This window comes from Prionailurus viverrinus, chromosome E3 (genome assembly GCF_022837055.1).
Source record: "Prionailurus viverrinus isolate Anna chromosome E3, UM_Priviv_1.0, whole genome shotgun sequence".
Taxonomy (NCBI): Eukaryota; Metazoa; Chordata; class Mammalia; order Carnivora; family Felidae; genus Prionailurus; species Prionailurus viverrinus.
The window spans coordinates 6,359,166-6,383,457 of NC_062576.1; the positions used below are offsets into that span (position 1 = coordinate 6,359,166).

Below are 24,292 nucleotides of genomic sequence, written 5' to 3' on the forward strand. Positions count from 1 at the left end.
ACCTCTGTTCCATCCTTAGCTTTGACATTGACGACGTCCCTTTAAGCTGCATATAAATTTGCGATTCAGTACCTGAGAGCATGGGGTCTGAGGACAGAAGCTTAAAACTTGGGGACGATGTTCCAGCCCCACCACTTAGGCTTTTTTGGCTGTAGCAAAGTACATAGCTTTTGTTCTGTCCTTAATTTTCCATCTCCTTATCTGACAAGCCCGTCTGGTGGGATTTTGTGAAGGTAATGCCAGTATTGTCTGCAGGAGATGTGAGGTATTTGAAGCGTCTGGCGTAAAGGTAACCTGTACTGAGCAGTTACTGTGGCTGTGTTATTAGGATTGATCCAAGGATACCATCCATCTGTATCTGTTTCACTGCCATCGTTTTGCAGCATGTTTCAGTTTGTGCTAGAATAAACAGGAAACTACATGTCGGAGAAAGTTTTCTTTCCTTTTCTCCTCCTGAATTAGGAACTCGGTTTCGATGTCCGTCTTTGTGTTTCTTTTCTTGCTTGTCTGTTCCTGTCCGTTGCCCCTTCTGGATCTGTGTCTGACATTCTCCTCATCTGTGCTGGGAGTTCTTAATATGTTAAGACTAGTGAATTTTTTCTTATGTTTATCGTAAGCGCTCTCTGTTTATAAATACCTTGGAATAAAGCTGGGTAAATTTGTACTTTTTGCTGTTGTTCTTTTAAGTAAAATAATAGATACTAATTGGAAATTTCCCCAAAAAATAAAAAATAAAGTTTCCTCAGGTGATTTGAATGTCTGAGTTTAGACGAATTTTCCTGATGTTTTTACCATAGGTGGTGACGTTGGAAAGTATGTAAAAACCTTTATATTAAACGATAGTTCTCTGTGCTTTATTTTCAAAGTGGTTTGGATCTTTCACCACAGATATTTACAAAGATGTGGCAGTATTTTCCTTTCTCTTCGTTTCCCTGGGGCGATGCTGAGTGGTGGGTTATTTTAAGTGCCATGGTGATAACCTTGGCCCCATTTGCTTCTGTCTTACAGCATTCCATCATCCCAAGAGGGTCTCTTTCTCTGAAAGTGTTGGCAGAATTGCCCATTATTGTTGTTTTAATGTATCAGGTATGTGTACTGCTTACTAGTTTCTTGGGGTTTTGGCTTATTTTATGACAAAATTCATTTCTGATTTTCTGTGGCAAACAGAACGTGTGTGGTGGACACGTGCTAACTAATGTAATGAGTCTTAGAGTTTTTCTTGGTATGCCAAGTTATTTTGCTATAGCAGAGTGTAAGAGCATGAAAATCTGATATGTTTGCTTTTAGCTCTACAAACTGAATATCCACAATGTCGTTGCTGAATTTGTGCCCTTGATCATGAATACCATTGCAATTCAGGTATCTGCACAAGCCAGGTGAGATTTCTCTGGATGGCGACATGGCTCACTGCCACGGTTCTTTAATTCCAAGTGAAAATATGCTTACTGTCGTCTTTCATAAGACACGAAAACTTTGAGTGATAAAAGTTCTGGTAAAGCGATACGCGTTTTTGACTTTTTGAACTTGTGTTTCAGTCATGATGTTAATGGTTATTTTAGTTCCTTGTTCTGTAAAGATGAGCTGATAACCATGGGTTTGGGGGTCTTGTGAACTTAGAGCTCCCGTTACATGTTCCTGTGCTCACTCCCAGCTGTGGGATAGCCAAGCCTCTCCACCTTCAGGCCCCTGCTCTTGCTGTGCCTTTCAGCCCAAGTGCTGGAACGTTTTCTCCCCCTCGTTCCCTTCCCCTCCCTGTCAGCCTTAACCACCGAGTATGTGAACCGTGCATATCCATCTTGCGAGGCCCCCTTGAAGCTTTTCCCCAAATGTAACAGCATTCCTCTTAAGACCTTTGTCACTTTACTCTCTTGACTGTAACCCATCTGGCTCTGAGTCATTGGAAGGCAGGACCTGAGATTAATCAGCTGTAACAAGCCCCGGTGGCCCTTTAGGGGGTCTTTTATGGAGCCCCTGGTCCCCTGATGCAGTCTGCTGGCTGTGTTGATCAGTTTGGCGTTGGCTGTTTGGGTGCATGTTATGGCTGCCGTGCCGCGGCTTGGAGAACGGCTTGCTTTTTATGCTTTTAAATCCTTTGTGTTAATCTGAACTGGTTGGTGCTGTGTTTTTGTCTGTGTAGAAATCAAACTTTTGGGTCTTAGTAATTATCGTAGGCTTTGATTAATGTTAACATAACCTAAAGAGTTAAGAGTTAATATTGTAAATTCTATTCATTCCTCTATTCAGGCAACATAAGCTTTACAACAAGGAGTTGTATGCTGATTTTATTGCTGCTCAGATCAAAACATTGTCATTTTTAGCCTATATCATCAGAATTTATCAGGTAAGTTCACTGACCTTTAAGGCAGGTTTACTGAGATCTAATTTACACACAATAAAATTCACCTTTTGTAGGTATACAGTTCTTTGAATTGACAAATTCATACAGTCGGTAACCACAAACACACCCAAATCTAGAACATTCCCACCACCCCCAAAATTCCCTTTTATATGTTGTCCATTTCCTCCTCGGTCCCTGGCAAACACTGACTTTGTGGCCCCTAGTTTTGCCTTTTCCATAGTGTCAGAAAAACGAATCCTATGGTGGGTAGTGTGGGTAACCTTTTGGGTGTCACTTCTTTGACTTAGCAGTAGTGTGGAGGTTCATCCTTGTTATTTTATTTTTATCGGTGGATAGTCGTCTTAGTCTGCTTAGGCTTCCCTAACAAAATACCATAGACTGGGTGGCTCGACCAACAAAAATCGGTTTTCTCATCACAGTTCTGCAGGTTGGGAAGGCCAAGATCAAGGTTCTGGCTGGGTTCAGTTTCTGGTGAGGACTCTTCCTGGGTTACGGATCACTGCCTTCTTGCTGTGTCCTTGCCCGGGGCGGGGAGTGGTAGTGAGAGATTGCTTTTTCTCTTCTAAGGCCACAGTCCTATTGGATTAAGGCCTCATTCTCAAGATCCCATTTAATCTTAATTACCTTCAAAAGACTCTGGTTTCCAGGTCTAGTCACAGTGAGGGTGAGGGCTTCAGCCTGAATTTGGGGGATCACAGTGTGGTCTGTAGCCACAAGGTATGGATGCATCAGGCTGTGTTTATCCATTCCACAGTTGCTAACTATTTGGGTTGTTTCTGATTTTTTTTAAAGCAACTTTGTCAGGATATAATTCGCATATCCTAAAATTCACCTTTTTAAAGTGTATAGTTAAGTGCTTTTAGTGTATTCATAGAGATTTATACAGTCACCGCCACTATCCAATTTTAGAACTGTTTCTTCACCCTCTGAAGAATTCCCATACTGATCGGCAGCAGTGTGATTCGTTCTAGGCCCCTAGCCCTGGCTACCACTGATGTCCTTTCTGTCACTAGATGCGCTGATTTCATTTCTGGCCATTGTTGATAAGGCCGATATAAATAAATACTGGTGCACAGGTTTTTGTGGGGATGGATTTGATGCATTGAGTTTTGCTGTTGGAAGTTGGTGTGACAGCAAGTTATGAGGAGAGATTGGAACTTTAAAATAAAAAATGGCATCCTTAATTAACCGGTGAGAGAGGGCGATTATGTCTCTGTTTTTCCCCCACTTGTAGTTGTAGTCTGTCCTTATTTCAGTCTTGAAGAACTTGAAAGAGAGAAACGACCCCTTATTTCCCATCAGTCATACCACGTTTTTGAATAAAAGTCTTGTGTAGCTGCAGTTATTGTAAAGTGTGGCATGAATTTAGTCCTGATCTCTCCTGTAGCAGTGAATTATAATTTTTTTCTTAAGGGAGAGACTTTATTATTTTCAGGAAAATTGAAAATGGAAACATGTATGCCAGATTGTTTACAGTAAAAACTACTTTGAAAGCATTCTTATTTTTGTCCTTTAAGTGCATTTGTCTCTATGACACCGTATACTAAGAAAATGTATGTTTGGTTTCAAAATCTGAATTAGTGGTGGCTCAGTCAGTTGAGCATCTGACTTCGGCTCAGGTCACGATCTCATCATAGTTCATAAGTTCGAGCCCTGTGTCGGGCTCTGTGCTGACGGCTCAGAGCCTGGAGCCTGCTTTGCATTCTGTGTCTCCCTCTGTCTCTGCCCCTCCTTTGCCCGCGTGCTCGCTCGTTCTCTCTTTCTCTCACAAAAATAAATAAACATTGGGGCACCTGGGTGGCTCAGTCAGTTAAGTGTCTGACTTTGGCTCAGGTCATGATCTCGCGGTTTGTGAGTTCGAGCCCTGCATCAGGCTCTGTGCTGTCAGCTCAGAGTCTGGAACCTGCTTTGGATTCTGTCTCTCTTTCTGTTCCTCCCCCACTTGCTCTCTGTCTCTCTCTCAAAAATAAACATTTAAAAAAAAAAATAAACATTAAAAAAATTTTTTTAATCTGAATTAGGTACTCCTGGATATTTTATTTATTAAAAAAAATTTTTTTTTAATGTTTGTTTATTTTTGAGAGAGGGAGAGAGAGCATGAGCGGGGAAGGAGCAGAGAGAGAGAGGGAGACACAGAATCCGAAACAGGCTCCAGGCTCTGAGCTGTCAGCACAGAGCCTGATGCAGGGCTCGAACTCACAAACTGTGAGATCATGACCTGAGCCGAAGCCGGACACTCAACCAACTGAGCCACCTGGGCTCCCGACTCCTGGATATTTTAATCAGCTTGAGCTACCTTGGTGAATTGCCTTCTTTTTTTTTTTTATTTTTTTTTTTTTTTAATTTTTTTTTTCAACATTTTTTATTTATTTTTGGGACAGAGAGAGACAGAGCATGAACGGGGGAGGGGCAGAGAGAGAGGGAGACACAGAATCAGAAACAGGCTCCAGGCTCCGAGCCATCAGCCCAGAGCCTGACGCGGGGCTCGAACTCACTGACAGCGAGATCGTGACCTGGCTGATGTCGGACGCTTAACCGACTGCGCCACCCAGGTGCCCCTGAATTGCCTTCTTAACATGCCTCAAAAGGAAACTGATTAGAGCTTATTCTGAGTTGATGAAAGGTGTCTCTGGTGTCATTCACAACTTAACGGGATGACGGAGTGGATGATGTCTTAGGAAATTTTCAATATTTACTTCTCCTGCTTTCTCATCACTGATGAAATGATTCAGGTGCATTGTTAAAAGTTGGGAAAATGCAGAACAGTATGAAGAAGTTGTCTGTAATTCCATTATATAAAAGAAACTGCTGCTTAACATTTCTGTACATCCTTCCACTGTGGCAGCGTTCATGCAAACTACTAGAACTTTCTGGATAATACTTGCTTATTAGGATGACCACTTTATGAGGGTCCCTTGAAGGAAGCATAGTCTTACTGAACTCTTTTGAAGTTTATAAAATGGGGGTTTTTCTTACTACCTATCTATAACTGTTGCTTTCCTCCTTTTTATAGGAGTTGGTGACTAAGTACTCTCAGCAGATGGTAAAAGGAATGTTACAGTTACTTTCAAATTGCCCAGCAGAGACTGCACACCTCAGAAAGGAACTTCTCATCGCTGCAAAGCATATCCTCACCACAGAGCTAAGAAACCGTATGTCCACCTTGTCTCGGGATGTTTGTGCGGCCATGCTGGCGTGGTCCTGTCACCATCTTTGGGGTGGGACCACGGGTCTTTAGTTCCTTCACATGTTTTAGGCTCCATGTGTCCTTCTTTCTGTATTGCTGTGTTGTGTTTACTTTTCCCCTTCCTTTCTCTGCCTCTTGCCTCCGCCTTCTTGGGCTGCCTCTCTTTGCCTGCCACCAGGTTTCTCTGTGCTGTCCGAACAGTCTCATAATTAGCATGGTCGTTCCCCTAGCGTAGCGTATGTCCTCAGCATCTCATGGTATTTCTCTGCCTTTTGGGTGCATATCTTTTGAAATGGCAAGTAGCTGTTTGCTTGTTGATTCATAGCCAGTAACCCTTGAAAGGTGAGAAGAAAACTGTTTTCTTCCTCCGTGCTGTGAAACAGCTTGGGGGATTGGTCCTGTTTTGATGCATAAGACTGATAATTGCTTTTGGCCAATCTGATAATTATATTTTTTCTGTCAATTATTGATACATTTTTTTTTTTAATGTTTATTCATTTTTGAGGAGGGAGGCAGAGAGAGAGGGAGGTACAGAATCTGAAGTAGGCTCCAGGCTCTGAGCCCAATGTGGGGCTCGAACCCACGAATCGCAGGATCATGACCTGAGCCAAAGTCCAGACCCTTAACCAACTGAGCCACCCAGGTGCCCCAATACATAATTTTAAAATATTTTTGTATTTGCTGTGTCCAAATTCCATCCTAAATGTTTTGAGGGGGATAATCTTTCCCCCCAGTAATTGTTCAATATTAAGTGGGTTTTTTTTGCCTCTGGTTTGTAAATCAGAACATACATAAAACTAAGATTGGGCTTCTTTACATAATTCTTAAACATGAAGGGAAAGATACAGTTTGCGTGCTTACACGTGAGCTAATATGATAAAGCTCAAATGTTTTTATGTTATTAAAATACAAGTTATGCATGTAGATATAGCTGAGTAGAATATAGACATTTTTAAAACCCTTTGTGTGTGAAATGTAACATAGCAAAGTGCACAAAAGAAATGTATGATTTGCCAAAAATTACAGAACAGATGTGCGTGAACATCACCCAGGATGAGAAATTCAGCGTCACCAGCACGCAAGGCCCCCACGTGCCTCCAGGGCTGAGGGCCATTGCGACTTGTCCAGTCACGGCTCCCTTGGCTGTATGTGCTTTTTTTCCGTGTTCATCTCTGAACACTGTTGAAATAGAAGAATTTTACACGGGACACTTTAAAATCTCTCCACTGCAGTTCTCAGTAACTGTTGGCATTCCTGCCATTTCGAGTGAGGAGGATCTGGGGGTGTCTTTGGGGAGCTGTGTAGCAGGTTTCTACTTGTGGAAACGCTGACAGAGCGCTTCTCGGACAGCCTGTGTTCCGTCCCCCACAGCCCAGCCGTGTGAAGCCACGCGGCTCGGGTTTGGTCTTCAGGCTGTGCCGCCAAGACGGGTGCATTTCTGAGCTGCTGCTCTTGGGGTTTGACCACATCAGTCGTGTTGAATACAGCTTTTACACCTCCCTTGCACCTGCCCCCTGCCCCCCCCCCCCCCCCCCCCCCCCCGGCACCCTGTGCCCTCCTGCCTTTTAAGTCTTTCTACTGATGGGCTTGATTTTTTTTTTTTTTTTTAACAAGCTGTTTTAGGATACTTTATTTTGAAAGTATCTTAGTTAACAACATCACAACTTACAAAGGTGTCTATTTAAAAGACACACCTAATCACATTCGATATTAGTATTATATATTAGTATAAAATACAAAAAATGTGTATATATACGTAAAATTTACACGTCCACCAACATTTTAAGGTATCTGAAACGATACTAAATAAATAGTAACCCCTTTGCACGAATTCTGGAGAGCAGTAGTTTGAGAAAACCTGGCTGTTTCACAAAGTTACCCACTTTCTTAGAGATTCTGATTCTGGGTCACGGAGGGAATCTGGGAACTCGTGCCTGCGCCTTAATTTCTTACCACTTCCTCCTCCCGCTCTTTGATCGTCCGTAGCCAGCCCGCCAGTGTTTGGCGCTTGAGTCCTTTGCATCTTTCCTTCTGTGTCTCTTTCCTATTGACTACCTCTGAGGACATTCCAGGCATGTCCCCTTCTCTGACTTCAGAGGGGCAGTTTGTCGCTGCTTCCATTTGGTACTTGTCCCTCTCCTGCCTGGCTTTGGGAATTAGCCAGAGAGGTGCTCTGTGCCTCTCTGCGTCTGTTGTGTCTTTGACCCTTAGTAGCTATTAGCTGGCGAAGGATGTATTTTATTTGACTTACCAAAGATGGCCACGGTGTCAGACTTGTTCTAGAATCTAAACGTTCTCTGGATGTTTGTGGCCAGAGCTCCCGGCAGCGGGGCAGGGGGTGTGTGTATGGCAGAGAGACCTAAAAAATGTGGGTTGCTGCCCTCTGTGCACATCCTCAGAAATGTGAGTTGTCCCTGAGTGAAGATGAGCTGTTTCTACGCTGGTTGGCTCTACAGGCCCACAGGGGAGCAGGGAGGGGGTTTGGTGAGGATTCCACCTGTAGGATTAGAGACAGAACCCTGGTGAGCCTCACTCATCCAGGGAGTTGGGACCTATGTCTACCAGAACCCTGCAAAATTTCTAGACTTTGGTACTTTATGTGGAGAAATACCCTTCTTTCTCCGTATTTCTCCATAATGAGTAAGCATAAAATGTTTAGGAAGGGGAGGACTCCAGGGCAGTGAATAAAGGGGCATTTAGAGGATACTGCCCCTCTTCTCCAGGCAGGTGTGGGCCAATAGTGGCAGCTTTTTTTTTCCCCCTAAGATTTTTAAGTAACCACTATACCCAGTGTGGGGCTTGACTCAACCCCAAGATCAAGAGTCACGTGCTCTTCCGGCTCAGCCCACCAGGCGCCTTGATGGTGGCAGCTTCTGAGGAGGATGGGGCGGGCCTGCAGTGAAGCGCTGGGGCAGGTTCTCTGCCAGGGGCCGGGAAGCTCCCTTGGTCTGGATTGTCCCCTGATTCTGCATGTGATCCCAACTGTGTCTTTGACAGCACACGGCCCAGCAAAGCTGGGGTCTTTGACTAAATATGGCGCGTGTGATTTTCTCCTGCCCACGTGTCTCCCAGTCTAGATGGCTTGTTGACAGCAGGCTGGCTACCGTGAGGAAGCCTGCCGTGTCATGGGTGTAATGGGTGACGTGTGCACCGGGTGTTTGTGTTCTAGAGTTCATCCCTTGCATGGACAAGCTCTTTGATGAATCCATACTGATTGGATCAGGATATACTGCTCGGGAGACTCTCAGGTATGATATTCAGCCCATGAGATCTGTTGGCTAAATCGGGGGGTCGGGGTGGTGGGCCCTGGCCCTTCACGTGTGAGCGTTTCAACACACGCTCTCCACAGACCTTTACTCTCCCGTGGGGATTTAGAATTGCGGGAAATTTGGAAACGCTTTAGGTTGGTTTTTGTGTGTTGGCTTAAAGGGAAGATTCAGAGTAGTTGTCTTGATGTCAGTTGTAGGCCCAACTTGATCTGACTCGTATTGGTTTTTTGTTGGGGTTGTTTTGTTTTGTTTGCTATTAAAGTGCATGTCTTTATTATAAAAGTATGTTTAAGTACCCAACGAGAAGAAACAAGGGAAGAAAACAAACCTCTTCGTTCTACATAAGGAGTTCAAGTAACATGGATAATATTTTGGTGCATTTCCTTCTAGTCTTTGTTTTTTATTCATTTCATAAAACAAATGTGGTTGTGACCATGTTTCTTTCTAAAGGAGAAAATTAACAGTTTATCGTTTTTTACAGTGTAAAATGAGTCAACATTAGTAATTTTTTGGTTCTAATTTGGGAGCTGTGATAGATCTTTTGAAAAATAGGAAGAATACTTTGAATACGATGTAGACTATTCACTGTGATGGACGTGTAAAATTGTTACAAATACGAAGACACTTTATTTTTATTTTTATTTTTTTAATGTTTGTTCACTTTTGAGACGGAGACAGAGTGCGAGTGGGGGAGGGGCAGAGAGAGAGGGAGACACAGAATCTGAAACAGGCTCCAGACTCTGAGCCGTCAGCACAGAGCCCGACGCGGGGCTCGACTCACGAACCATGAGATCGTGACCTGAGCCAAAGTCGGACACTTAACCGACTGAGCCACTCAGGCGCCCCAGTACAAAGACACTTTTTATATAGCTTGGGGTTGAACCAGCCTGCAACTGGGCATCAGATGGTGTCACTCCTAGAAGACCTAGAAAGCGTGCCCCAGGTGCACCGCCCCTGTGCTGTGTTCCTGGGGCAGGTAGTGGGAGAAGTGGTGGCCCGCAGACACGGCCCTGCGGGCATGTTGGGACAAACGCTCACTAGCGGGGGTCTCTGCCCACAGGCCCCTCGCCTACAGCACGTTGGCCGACCTCGTGCACCACGTCCGTCAGCACCTGCCCCTCAGCGACCTCTCCCTCGCCGTCCAGCTCTTTGCCAAGAACATCGATGACGAGTCCCTGCCCAGCAGCATTCAGACCATGTCCTGCAAGCTGCTGCTGAACCTGGTGGACTGCATCCGTTCCAAGAGCGAGCAGGAGAGCGGCAACGGGAGGGACGTCCTGATGCGGATGCTGGAGGTACCAGCTCTCCTGGGAGGTGTGGGCGTCCTGCATGCTTTCATCCCGATGCCCACTTCTGGATTCGTACCGGTGGTTTACTGACCAGGTCGTGCAGCCTTCCGATTGCCGAGCTCAATCCCGGGTGTCAGACCTCCTGGATTCAAATCCCCCGCTAGCCAGGTGCCCTTGGACAAGATGCTTAACATCTCTGTGCCAGCCTGCTCCTAGCCAGGGATACAGTCAGTGTCTGCCTCCCGGGATTGTCGTGAGCGCTAAGTAAATGATACGTGGACGCTCCCCACACTGTTCCTGGCAAGTATTTCAGGGACACTGTGTGGTTCCTGGCGAGTACCTAGAAGAGGGATTACAGGCACACTGTATAGCCAGGGGAGGCGCCCGGTTGGGTGCGTGGGGACAGAGTACAGTGTGATTGCTGAGGCCAGCAGCCGATAGTGTGGGTCTGGAGTAGTCTGGGCCACGCGTCCAGGCTTCTGCGACAAGTCCCCCAGCTTTTCTGAGCCAGATTCCTCACAGTGACAGTGGAGGTAGGGACGCCACTGTAGTTCTCCTTGGGGAGGATGGCACACTTCTCTTCGGCAAGTGGCTTCAGAGAGCTTCTCCTGTCTCCTGGAAGGGCTGCCAGCCTGTGGAAGAAGAATGATTTTTGTCTTTGTCTCCCCTTTCTCTTTCTGCTAGGTCTTTGTCCTCAAATTCCACACCATTGCCCGGTACCAGCTCTCTGCCATCTTTAAGAAGTGCAAGCCTCAGTCAGAACTCGGAGCAGTGGAGGCAGCCCTGCCAGGGGTGCCCGCTGCCCCTGCGGCCCCAGGCCCTGCCCCCTCCCCTGCGCCTGTCCCCACCCCCGCCCCGCCCCCACCCCCGACCCCAGCCACCCCCGTGACCCTGGCTCCTGTGCCTCCGTTTGAAAAGCAAGGAGAAAAGGATAAGGAGGACAAGCAGACATTCCAGGTCACAGATTGCCGAAGTTTGGTCAAAACCTTGGTCTGTGGAGTCAAGACCATCACGTGGGGCATAACGTCATGTAAAGCACCTGGTGGTAATTCCGATCTTGAATTATTTAGATGGGATGTTTTCTGCAGAGTGGGTGTTGTTCACCTTAACTGATTATGCTCTCTCTTTTCCAGAAGCTCAGTTCATTCCCAACAAGCAGTTACAGCCCAAAGAGACTCAGATTTATATAAAACTTGTGAAATATGCAATGCAGGCTTTAGATATTTATCAGGTAAGGAAGTGCCCTCAAACCAGGCTCCTGAGTGTGGGAAACGCCCCTGGGATGAGGGTGCCGGTGATGTGATGGAAGGGGTCCTAAAAGGCTCGATTTACTGCAGATTGTCTGCAGTGTTCGTGTCCCCAGATTTGCTCTCGTTCTGTAGTGTAGCATTGCTTTAACGGTGAAGATTTTCCTTGTAAGTGTCAGCATGAGCATTTGGTGGGGGAGGCGGTCCGTGTACATGGAACGCAGTGGAAGCAAGATGGAAGTTTTACTAAATTTGTTCTCGCGTGGAACGCTTAGCAAAGCTTTTTTGCTTGTTTTAATTATTTTCCAAAACTAAGCTGAGAATAGAGAATTAAAAAGATGGGAGAACATTTATTATGTAATTCGAACGCTGTGTTTTAAACATGCAGCTGGTCCAGTTATGTTATGGAATACATTCAGAGATGCCTGGTTTTAACATCCAGGGGTTTCTTCCCTGTGGTAGGTCCAGATAGCTGGAAATGGACAGACCTACATCCGAGTAGCAAACTGCCAGACCGTCAGAATGAAGGAGGAGAAGGAGGTGTTGGAACACTTCGCCGGCGTGTTCACAATGATGAATCCCTTAACGTTTAAAGAAATCTTTCAGACGACAGTCCCTTACATGGTGGAAAGAATCTCAAAAAATTACGCTCTTCAGGTATAAAACTCTGTCTTATACTTTGAACGTTGATTTTAAAATTACTTGTTGATGTGTGGAGCGCTTGGCATTTTCTTTATTTTGAGGGTGTTCTTTTTTTTTTTTTTTTTTTTTTTTTAATTTTTTTTTTCAATGTTTATTTATTTTGGGGACAGAGAGAGACAGAGCATGAACGGGGGAGGGGCAGAGAGAGAGGGAGACACAGAATCAGAAGCTGGCTCCAGGCTCTGAGCCATCAGCCCAGAGCCCGACGCGGGGCTCGAACTCACGGACCGCAAGATCGTGACCTGGCTGAAGTCGGACGCTCAACCGACTGCGCCACCCAGGCGCCCCTATTTTGAGGGTGTTCTAAACGATATGCCTAAGGATGTGCTGGTAGAAAAATTTAGAGAGATGTTAGGACATAATATTTTTTGTTCAAAATATCAAGATGTCTTGGATCAGTTTCTTTCATTAGTAGAAATTAAATATATGTTAGATGTAGGCTCCTGGTATTTGATAGTGAAGATAAAATAATGGACGTGAGTGTTTGAAGTGAACGGTCCTACTCCGTGCTTGGCAGATTTACAAATTTTTTTCCTAGGGTGGATAATTAATTTCTTGTGCTGTCTGTTACAGGTTTGATTTTGTGTTTTTGGAAAGTTCATTACTTAGTGTTAAGGCTATGTTGAGGATTGTTTTTGTCAAGCACGTTTCTCCTTTTGACAGATTGTTGCCAACTCCTTCTTGGCGAACCCTACTACCTCGGCTCTGTTCGCCACAATCCTGGTGGAGTACCTCCTGGACCGCCTGCCGGAGATGGGCTCCAGCGTGGAGGTCTCCAACCTGTACCTCAAGCTGTTCAAGCTGGTCTTTGGCTCAGTCTCCCTCTTTGCAGCTGAAAACGAACAAATGCTGAAGGTAAAGCTCGTGGAGCCAAGTGTACTTTGTTTTGAGGAGTTTTGGGTTGTGTTTTGCTTCCTGTTCTCCATTTGCACGGAAATGGGAGGTGTCGTTTTTAGATTTGTAAAGTGCTCTTTGAGTTCATAGATATTCGGGCCAGTAAGGGCCTAAATGTGAAGAACGTTTCAGAGGATTCGTCCATGATTTGAAATGAAAGCTTCAGAGTGCCCGTGGCAGGCAGTGGGTTGTTGTTAGTATTGCCACCACTAAATTTTTTTTTTTAATTCCAGTTTCTTTCTCTGGATTACACAAATAAAATAGCACATCGTTCTTATTTTAAAAATTGAGTGATGGGAAAAAAACAAGGGAAAAATCTCTTTACCAGCTTCTCTTGTCCAAAGAGAAACAGGTGGCTTTTGTAACAGTTCTGATTATGTCAGCCGTCTTGCGCTCTAACTTTGTGTCTTCGCCGTGTTCTTATCTTCCTTGGCAGTACGGGGAACATCTCATTTCGGAACCACTTGTTTGTTTTTCCTCTTTATGAATTCTAACTAATTGGTATCCCTTACTAGGACCGTTTCGGAGGGACATGTCTCCTAACGTAGTGGATGACCAGTGCAGTCTAATTCCATCTCTTCAGTTACTTGATTTTAGCAAACGGCTAAAAAAAACTTACCCGTGGTTACATGTCCCACTGAAAAGGCAGCAGACAGTGGCACAAAAACCTAATAAAAATTCATTTCCACTTAAGGCAAAATATTTTAATTTCTGTAGGAAGCTGAGTATTAGCAGCAGTTTTATCTGAAGTGTGATGTCTTCCCGCGGGGGGGGGGGGGGGGGGGGTGCGGCTTCTGAAGACACAAACAAGATCCTTTTTTTTTTTTCCTCCTGGAGCAGTAAATGTACAGGCGGTGACCAGGAGCACCAGTAATCTCTGTTTTTATGTGACCGCTCCCTCAGGTTTTCTCCGTTCTGTCGCACTTAGCAACAACCTGAACATTACTTTTGTGTTCACCTAAAGGAAAAATACTTGTATTTTTCTAAGAACAAACGCTTAACTGTAATATGCGTCCACACAATTTGGTGTCTTTGAAAAATTTAATATTTGCCGATATTAGATGCACAACAACAAAACCAGAATAAAACCTGATGGTAGGATACATGCATACGTACATTGTGCCACGTATGATAACAAATTGGGACCAATGTCAGTGACACAGTTCACTGTAAACATACCTGTAGAACATTTCGTGTGCAGTTGAACCTGTTACATGTTAAAATCAGCATTTGAAGTACAAAATAAAAAGCTAGTCTGGCTTTAAATGTTAAAGTTATTATAAGCTGATAGAGTACTTTTATTATTATTATTATTATTGTTATTAAAGAAAATTTTTTGATTAAGTCTTCCAAGATCTTACGATCTCAATTTTTGAGGCTCTTCCAGACGTTGTTTGTATCCTTTTTGATCGTGAGGTTCCACTTCCTTTCGGTTACTTTCTGCATTTAGATTGTTCTAGGAAATGGGCATCTTCATCCTGTTTGATTATTTAGTCTTAGGAGGGAAGTGACCATATTGAGTTGCAGAGCAGAACGGACAGACCCTCTGGTTCCTGCTCCAGAGTGTTACCTTTTCAACATCGTGTAACTGCACAGTAACGTAGGAGCCTAGTAAACGCTTCTTCTGCAGCCATCCTGGTGGAAACCAGCATAATATTTCAAGACAAATTAATCTGAGCCAAATAAAGGATGGAAAGGTCTTGTTTTGTTTTGCCTTTAGGAGTGAACTCGTCAGAACTACCTTCCATCCCTGTTTACAGTGAACCTTCAGCATGAGTTCTGAGGGTGTCGCCCGTCCTCATTTAGAGCGTGTTAACTTGCCTTTTCTCCACCGCGCAGCCCCACCTGCACAAGATCGTGAACAGCTCAATGGAACTTGCACAGACTGCCAAAGAGCCCTATAACTACTTCCTGCTGCTCCGGGCCCTGTTCCGCTCCATTGGGGGAGGTAGCCATGACCTCCTGTATCAGGAATTTTTGCCTCTCCTACCAAACCTCCTGCAAGGTCAGAGCAGTGATTTTGGTTGCCTTTTAGTCTTGTGTGCATGTATGGGTTTGGCTGACTGTGGTTGTGGGGTTCATTCATCCTCTGCATCCAGTGAAGGTCTTGGTGAGGGGACATATGTACGTATCTCCTGCCAGAGGTGTGTGTGTGTCCATGTGTTCATGTTCCCGTGTCCCACTCTCTTTAAAGGCAGTAGGACTTTGAAGGGAGCCCCCTTGTTCAGGGATGGACCTTCCCCTCCCTACTCAAGAGTTGAACAAGAGTTGGAAGGTTTCCATCACCCTGGTTAGGACTTGGTTGTATTTTTGTAGCATTTGGTAAGCAAGTCTACAAAGTGGTTTCTAATGGCTTAGTAGTAATATCAGGGATCCCTAGTTTGAGAGAGAGTCAGAATAAGAAGAGAAAAAGCAATTATAAAGCTGATTTATAAGTGTGTATTTTTACTTTGAGGTAAACTTACGTAACCAGAATCCTGCAATTCCGGTGTGACCAGGAATGCTTTCAAGATATGGAGCTAAAGGGGATCCTTAAAGAAAAGCCATTTACAACGTATAGTACCCAGGAGGCATTGGGAAAAAGTCGGCCATGTTGCCTGTAACATGGCCATGAGTCCACCCTGCAAGGTGGCCCATCCGTTATTTAACCCCATCTCCAGTCATTCCCCAGCCTGAGTCCTCTGTTCTGTGGAGTCTCATTTCCTCCTCCCCAGGCTCATTTCTCCCTACCTACTTTTGTTCGAGTGGATCCCCTTCTGGGAACTTAACCTTTCTCCTTCTCCTCCTTTGGACCCTGAATCCAGTGCTGTTACTTTGTGATGCCTTCCCTGATCGATCTTTTCTCTGCGCTCTCTCCATCTTGCACTGCCTGGGATGCATCCACTCTTCTAGGCCTTTCTCTTTCTAGCTGGTCTCTGAGCACTCAGGGCAGGTCCTGATCTGACATGTTTCAGTTAGGAAGGAGCTCAGCTTACCCTCACAAAAAGCAGGGATGTCGTCTTTGTGAGAAGGAAGATCTTCTCCATTTGCAGGAAATGAAAGTGGATTTAAAAAAAAAAAAAAACCGTTTATTTTACAGCGGAGACCTCAACTGTGGTCTCTTGGAAACCTGAAAAAACATGGGAGGTTGTAAACCTCAAGCTTGAGGTGAAGGTATCTTATTGGAGTCTTGTGTCTCTGGATCAGGCTTGTTAAAAACAACAACGTGATTCTTAAAAGATCCATGTGTGATATTAGCTATCTCATTAGGATTAATTAACATTAAATAATTGTATCATAGCTTACGTTATAGTTGTATGCAGCCTGCTGTTGTCACCATGAACATGACGGACAGAAGGGTCATGGTTCTAGAATAGGTTTAGCTGATGTAGTAGATGAGACGTAAAACATCTTCCTGTCATTGCACTGATGTTGATAGTGGAAGGTGGAACAGTTATTCTGTACGATTAACTCTGGCCCGTCTGGGGGTGATGTTCTTCTCTGATGCCCGCAAACCCCGCTTCTAGGCCTGAACATGCTGCAGAGCGGCCTGCACAAGCAGCACATGAAGGACCTGTTCGTGGAGCTGTGTCTCACGGTGCCCGTGCGGCTGAGCTCCCTCCTGCCCTACCTGCCCATGTTAATGGATCCCCTGGTGTCTGCTCTCAACGGCTCGCAGACGCTGGTCAGCCAAGGCCTGAGGACCCTGGAGCTGTGCGTGGACAACCTACAGCCCGATTTCCTCTACGACCACATCCAGCCTGTCCGTGCGGAGCTCATGCAGGTAAGTGTGCGTTCTCGCAGGGGCCGGCCCAGCGCCGGCTGTCGGGGGCTCACGGATCCGGTTTTCCCGGGGCTTCTAGGCTAGTGTTTCCGGAAATGACAGCCCCCCCACCCCCAGTGAGCTGCCTGTGCCCCGTGTTGGGCTCTCTGCAAGATGAAGTGGTGTAGTTTTTAACCTCTTCATGAGTCTCCTGGCTTATGAAAAGATGTGTAGAAATATGTATTAAATAGACATTTGTTTTGCAGTGTTGCCCTTTTCTCAGAGGGTTTTCACGAGGGTCACAGACTCATTTAAGTTGATGACCTGTGAGGGCAGGTGCTGTGGTTACTATGTGCTGCTGGAAAGAGCCTTTCTTTGTCCACAAGAGATCTCGGGATGCTGCAGTGAAGAGAATCGCGCTCCTGAGGAAGTGCAGGTGTTCACTTTCGGGTCAAGGGAAATGAAGCAGATAATTGAGATGGTTTTGAAAACATGTTTTCTTCCTTAGAGTTTGGATGTCAAATATTAGGTTTTGCCTTCACGTTTTGCTGTCGTTACGGATTTGTAATGTAGTCGGTAATTGTTAGAAGTGTAGGCTGCCTGTCACTGTACTGCCTCTCTGCTTTGGAGTATTTGGCCCCAACTAGAGGTCCGAATGCCAGCTTCAAAGGATGGAGACTCAGTAACCCTAAAAGACAGGAGTCTGGATTGGAAACTGCAGTGTGCACTTGAAGCTGGGTTTGGGAGACTTTCCTCCCCAGTCCTGAGATAGGGACCCTGTGTGCCATCTGGGTGGGAGAGGATGGGCCTGGCGGTTGGGTCAGGGCCTCCAAGTCCACTTTCCCAGCCGTCCTTTGGAGGATTGACAGAGAGCCTGCCTCCGGAGAGAATGGCACTGTTGGTTCTGGAAGGCAAACCCTGGGCCTGACCCAGGTGTGGGTGAGCAGCATGTGGGAGGAGGAAGTGGGGCTGGGCTCATGGGCCTCTTGCTGTTTCATGAGGCAGACAGTCCTGGAAGACAGGGGCAAGGCTCCTTCCTGCTTTTGGAGCCCCAGTAATCCCCACCCCCCACACTAGACAAGTGTCATAGTCTGTTTCTCTGTGGTCTCCTCAACCAGCACTCGCTCCCAGTGCCACCCCCTCCCGGGGGGTTAAGCAGAAATTCCCTCTCCTGAGGGTACATGAGGAGTGGTGGGGCCGGGTGGAGCAGTAGAGGTTGGGGGGGGCGTTGCTTAGCACCTCTCAGCAGGGGTTCCTGATGGACAGGCCTTGGTGGACCTTTAGGAACATAAGAGAAGTTGAAATTTTGCTTTAAAGAAAATTCTAAGATTTTACGTTGGCTGTTGCTAGATGCTAATATCTGGTATTGTTATGGAAGGTGATCTAAGAAAATAGACTTAAATAGACATTTTTTTTTTTTAAGTTTGAGAGAGAGAGAGCACAACTGCACCTGCACATGAACCGGAGAGGGACAGAGAGAGAGCAAGAGAATCCCAAGCTGGTTCCTTGCTGTCCATGCAGAGCCCAGCAAGGGGCTCAAACTCACGAACTGTGAGATCATGTCCTGAGTCAAAATCAGGAGTCGGACTTTAAACCAAATGAGCCGCCCAGGTGCCCCTAGACAGACATAGTAATTTTGAGGACTTAGATAGTTTAGGTGAAAGAATGTGGGAAGATTGACAAGAGTTTTTTGAAACAGTTGAGTATGTGTGGTCCTTATACACTGATACAAGGTGCGCGTACTTGTTATCTGTTCCCAGAATGCGGGGCCTGTCATGATTGTGTTTTCGCCCTTCACCATCCTTTCTAACATGAAGTTTGAAATGTATAAGATTGTTTATATATCCTATTCTTAGTAATTTATCTTGTTTGTAAGTTATAAAGCCTAATAATCAAAGTAAAAACCTGAGAACTCACCATCAAATCCAGGACAAGAACTTTAGCAGTAAAGAGCATTTCCCTCCATGCCTCTTCTGGTCCCATTTTGTATATATGTTTAGACGATATATTGCTTAGTTTTCTTGCTCTTGAGCTCTGCGATATTTATCATATGCTACTGTGTGTGTTTCAGGAGCATGGAAGAACATTTATATCTGCGTTTTCTTTTAAAGAAAATTTTTCTGGAAGAATACATAAGATTAATAACATTGGCTTCTCCCAATAAGGGGAAATTTGTGTTTGGGGGACAGAGATGGGAGGAAGAATTTTTGCTGTATAATTTTCTATAACTTGAAAAGTTGGATTTGTGAACCATGGGGATGCCTTGCCTTGCAAGGATTTTAATCAAAGTACTTTGGTTTTTAGGCTTTATGGCGAACTTTACGCAATCCTGCTGATAGCATTTCTCACGTGGCCTATCGTGTACTTGGTAAATTTGGTGGCAGTAACAGGAAGATGTTGAAGGAGTCCCAGAAGCTGCACTATGTTGTGACCGAGGTTCAAGGCCCCAGTATCACGGTGGAGTTTTCTGATTGTAAAGCATCTCTTCAGCTCCCGATGGAGAAGGTAAATTTGGAAATCTGCAGGAGCTTCTTAAAGATACTATACATTTCATTTTAAGAAAGTGAATTTCTGTTTGCAAATACGTAAATAAAACATGTCTTTCTTGCCAGGGAATTTCTTTTTTAAGATTTTGTTTGTAAGTAAGCTCTATACCCAGTGTGGGGCTCTAACTCACAACCCCAAGATCAAGAGTCAAATGCTCTCCTCACTGAGCCAGGCAGGTGCCCTTTGGGAGGGCGTTTCTAGCTCAAAGGACAGACTGTTTTGGGGGACCAGCTTGGGTGGCAAAGGGGCTTTCCTAACACCAGGAGGCCGGTGGGGGTGTACTTCCCGGAGAACTCTGGACCCTTGAGCAGTTTCATGTTTCCCGATGGAGCAGGAGACACTGCCGCCCAGCCCACCCCTTCCTTGAACTTAGTCCGTTTCACTGCCTAACAGGCTTTACTTCAAGTGTCACTAGAACCCAAGTTTATCCCATACTTGTCATTCCTGAGCACCCACTTCTCCCATTCTCTATCCAGACGTAGCACCTGCTGTCTCTCCTGGCTCCTGAGCCCTCTGCGGGCAGCTCTGTGGTCTCTCTCCATCTGCCATTTGGAACTCCTGTCTCGTTGGGTAGCAAATGGGCAGACAGTGTGCCCAGCATCATGCCCGAGTGTCCACTCTGCTACTTTTGCTTTGTCATTTTGAAAACTGTTCCCCCTTTCACCTCATCGAGCCCTCCTGGTCCTTTGTCACATGCATGTTGGTCCACTTTACCATGATCTACATTGTTGAGGTTGACTTCTCCGCCTTATTGTAGAGCCAGCCTTCTTCCACCCTCCCTTAGAACTTTTGTTACCGTGTCTTTTCAGGATGTTTATCTAGTTGTTACATACTGGGTATTTTTTTTTTTTTTTAATGTTTTGTTTATTTTTGAGAGAGAGCATGCAAGTTGGGGAGGGGCAGAGAGAGAGGAGGACAGGGAATCTGAAGCGGGCTCGGCACTGACCGCAGCAAGCCTGATGCAGGGTTTGAGCTCACGCACCAAACTGAGATCGTAACCCGAGCCAAAGTCGGACGCTCACCCAACTGGGCCACCCAGGCATCCCGTACTGGCTGTTTTTTTAAAGGGTGTTAGAGTAGGCCTCTGCGTGCATCTAAGTGACTCCGCCGTTTTAGTAAGCCAGATGCCAGCTGGATTCCTGAACTCCTTGCAGACAGATCTGGTCTTAAACCAGCATTTCGTGGCCTGGACCCACTCAAAGCCCTCCCTTTGCTCAGGGCTAACTGTCCTGTTGTGTCATAGTGTAGAGCTCTGCCTGTTCACTTCTCTGTGTTCAAACCTTACCCACATAGTTCTGTGATTTTTTTTTCTTTTTTTTCAATCAGGCTTTATTAAACATCTATGGGGAACGATGCCCATCATGGATAAATGTCCCTCCGGGGTTCTCATCCATCATCCTCTCTCAATATCCTGTATCCCCCACTTTTCAAGCACTCACATTGTCCCTGACCCTCCCCCAGCCCGTAGATAGGTGTCCTCTCCAGACCTCACAGTGAGACGCAACCCTAGCTTCTCCCCAAAACCTTAATAAAAATATTTGCCAAATAAGCACTAGTTTCCTCCTAAGAGAATACAGCTAAAATGCTGCGTTTACATTGCAAGTTACTGAAGTGAACATCCTGTGTCTGAAGCACATTCCCACAGTGTAGGTAATGTCTTAACCCAGGACTGTTTGCTTCAGCCCTGTCAGTGGCAAGCTTGGTATTAGTCGTGAAAACTAAGGTATCTGACTTTCATTTGATGCTGCATAGACTAAGCAGAGCAGGAAATCTCTTTAGAAGTAGTTTTTCCCCCAAAGAAGAAACCAAGTTTTGAAGATTGGCTCCCACATCCTCCTGGACTCCCCTACAGACTTCAGGTGCACGAGGGGCCGGCTTCCTAGCAGGCAGAGGCCGAGGGCACGCAGCACCCCACACAGCTGGTGGGGCTGCCGGGGCCAAGGGCATGAGTTCATGGCCAAGCCAGGTGCTGGCGAATTCTCACAAATAATCCTACTTGTGGCACGTTACAACGCTCTGTTCTTTCGGCAGGTAATTGGCTCAAAGGTTGCATTGATTCTTACTGCTTCTGAAATTGTCTCCACATGATTTGTTACCTGTTGGTGACCAGGGCAGAGGTGGTGGGAGGAGGGACAGTGCTGCGGTGCCCTGGGCTCGGGCATAACAGTGAGGACCTGTTGTCATGCTCTTTGTGACCGTGTGTGAGTGTTTAGGGCAGGGCTGCTGGCCCTGTCAGCATCCACTGCTTCCTCACACACAGGCTAGATGAATCTTTTAACGCCCATCACTTCTTCTGCTTACAGGGTTTATAGCTATAGAATTGTCATTGAGGCTAATCTCTTAGCTGTTAAAGGCTTCACGTGATTTTTTGTTTATGATTATGCCTCCCCAGCCTTCCTGGTCAACCTAATTGAACAGGATAAAATGTACATATAACTGTGTAGGTTTTCTGAAAAAATAAAGAAAGCTCTTTTGTCTTGTAAAGAGAGACTTTTGTGGTCAGGTAATTTCTGCATGAACTACGCTTTTTGTGTTTGCCGTAGGCCATCGAAACCGCTCTAGACTGCCTGAAGAGCGCCAACACGGAGCCTTACTACCGGAGGCAGGCGTGGGAGGTGATCAAGTGCTTCCTGGTGGCAATGATGAGTCTGGAGGACAATAAACATGCCCTCTACCAGCTTCTCGCACACCCTAAGTATGTTGGGGACGTGGTTTTCTGTGATTAGTGCATCTTCCATCAGGATTTAGGGTGGAGAGCACCTCCCAGATCTCCACGGTGCTAGGACTTTGCTCCGTCAAGTCGGGAAGTCAGCCTGTGATCTGCCTAGTGATACTTCTCTGGGCTTTTCGAGAAAATGAAGAGGCGAAACAGGGTGCTTGAGCATTAGAATTTACCTCCTTTGTAGTCTGACTGTTGCCTCCTGAGGCTGTCAGCTTCAGGGAGCAAGAGTCCTGGCCTTTTCTGTCCTGTTATGAACCATTATATCCTTAGCGCTGGTCACGTGATAGACATTCAGCGGATCTTTTGCTTTTCTGATCCATGGTGACCCTTCCATTCCCCAGATGCTTGTCATGTGATATTTATATTTTGTTCTTATCAGTTATTGCTATGACCTTAGGTGGTGGTCTTTTGTGATCATGTGTGGGTGTTAATCTTTCTGTGTCACATTGCAGGGAGGGGACTTTGGCTCTGTATTTACACGTTTCTCAGAGCATCGGTGATGGGTGATCCAATGCACTGTCAGTGAGGCCTCTAATAACTGGGTCTGATATAGTTCCCGTGGTGATTTTTCCTTTCTTTTCTTTTTATTTTTTTAAATGTTTTCTTTATTTTTGAGAGAGAGAGAGAGACAGAGAACTAGCAGGGGAGGGGCAGAGAGAGAAGGAGACACAGAATCTGAAGCTGAGCTGTCAGCACAGAGCCCAATGTAGGGCCCAAACCCATGAACCGTGAGATCATGACCTGAGCCAAAGTTGGACGCTTAAGACTGAGCCACCCGGGCACCTTGGCATGGTGTGATTTTTCAACATACAATAGGTGTATAGCTGCCTTCAAGAGTTTTCATTTCTATTTGATTGTTGATGGGTTTCTTTCTTTCTTTCTTTTTTTTTGTTTTAAAGTTTATTTTAGAGAGAGAGATAGCGAGAGTGGGGGAGGGGCAGAGAGAAAGGGAGAGCCAGAATCTGAAACAGGCTCCAGGCTCTGAGCTGTCAGCACAGAGCCCAATGCGCGGCTTGAACTCAAAATGGCAAGATCATGACATAGGCCAAAGTCGGATGCTTAACCGACTGAGCCACCCAGGCACCCCAAATGATTGGTTTATTTCTTAGAATTTGACTTAGTTATAAAAGACAGAAGTCCAACATCCACTTTCTTTAAAAACTATAAAGATACTAAATCTGCTGCCACAGTGTAATTTTGCTCTGATTCCTTGCCTGTGCTCATATTAGGTAGAACACACTTGGGATCTCTTGAACCATTGGTTATAGATATTCTTGATGAAGTTCATCCTGTTTGAATCCAGGTGTTACTGGAATTAAAGCAGAGAAATGAACGCACTTCGGCCTGTCTGAACAAGGGGAAGGTTGGCAAGCTGAAAATGAAAACAGAAGTGCTGGTGACATCATCAGGTCGGGACTTTGGTGTTGTGATGACAGATCCAATCTTGTCTTTCAGCTTTACAGAAAAGACCATCCCTAATGTCATCATATCACATCGCTACAAAGCACAGGACACTCCAGCTCGGAAGACGTTTGAGCAGGCCCTGACTGGGGCGTTCATGTCTGCCGTCATTAAGGATCTCCGGCCCAGCGCCCTGCCCTTTGTCGCCAGCTTGATCCGCCACTACACGATGGTGGCAGTTGCCCAGCAGTGCGGTGAGTGGGGCGGTGCAAGTGCTCGCGTGACTTCCTTGGGCTGCTTCCGAAGCTCCACAAGGACTTCATGGTATTTCAGAGAAGCCGTTTGGCTGGTTGATTTTTGGCCTTTGCTTTTTTAATCCCCACTTATTGCGGGATAATTGATATTTCAGTGATGGGTGCAACATTAACTTAAAAATTGTTACCACGTTTCATTTGTAAAATATGTCCATTTAATATTTTGGCCCTTTGTTTTTCATGAAAATGGGGGCGGAATACTTTTGGGCACTCTGCGTGTAAAAGTTTGTGGTCCCCCTTGTTGCCGGTCTTTCTTGTGTTGTTTTCCAAGGCCGAGCCTCCCCCTCTGTCCTCCTGCTGTCAGCCGGCTTCCCCCAAGTCTTTGTGCTTTTCTCGGTTCCTGGAATGGTCATCCCTGCCACCCCTCAGGCGCTGGATGGGGACGGGCCACTTTTGTTTGTCTCTTTGCTTCTCTTCCTAATCCATCCGGACGGGTGCTTTTGCAGAAAGCATTAAAATGTCCTGACACTGTCAGTTGCTGTGTAAGTTTCTGAACACTTACTCCCAGCTTCTGCAGCTCCTCCCAGACCGGCGCTGGGCAGGTGTTCCCAAGACCCCTCACCCTCCAGAGCAGCAAAGCAACTTCCTTTGAACACCGCAGAACACCTAGAACTTTCCC

At 45.7% G+C, this 24,292-nt stretch overlaps 1 protein-coding gene across 11 annotated transcripts in view; it reads left to right on the forward strand.

The window, feature by feature from the left end:
• The window catches only part of TRRAP (transformation/transcription domain associated protein), a 119,633-nt gene that overhangs the window by 14,269 nt on the left and 81,072 nt on the right, over positions 1–24,292 (forward strand). For all 11 annotated transcript variants that reach the window (XM_047837443.1, XM_047837451.1, XM_047837449.1 and 8 more), the window contains exons 9-23: positions 1,009–1,086; positions 1,288–1,376; positions 2,245–2,341; positions 5,373–5,511; positions 8,716–8,794; positions 9,876–10,110; positions 10,789–11,149; positions 11,238–11,335; positions 11,814–12,008; positions 12,717–12,908; positions 14,787–14,952; positions 16,454–16,710; positions 18,994–19,194; positions 21,780–21,931; positions 23,414–23,613. In XM_047837443.1, the coding sequence (XP_047693399.1) occupies positions 1,009–1,086; positions 1,288–1,376; positions 2,245–2,341; positions 5,373–5,511; positions 8,716–8,794; positions 9,876–10,110; positions 10,789–11,149; positions 11,238–11,335; positions 11,814–12,008; positions 12,717–12,908; positions 14,787–14,952; positions 16,454–16,710; positions 18,994–19,194; positions 21,780–21,931; positions 23,414–23,613 (2,539 nt within the window). The remainder of the gene's footprint in view (positions 1–1,008; positions 1,087–1,287; positions 1,377–2,244; positions 2,342–5,372; positions 5,512–8,715; positions 8,795–9,875; positions 10,111–10,788; positions 11,150–11,237; positions 11,336–11,813; positions 12,009–12,716; positions 12,909–14,786; positions 14,953–16,453; positions 16,711–18,993; positions 19,195–21,779; positions 21,932–23,413; positions 23,614–24,292) is intronic.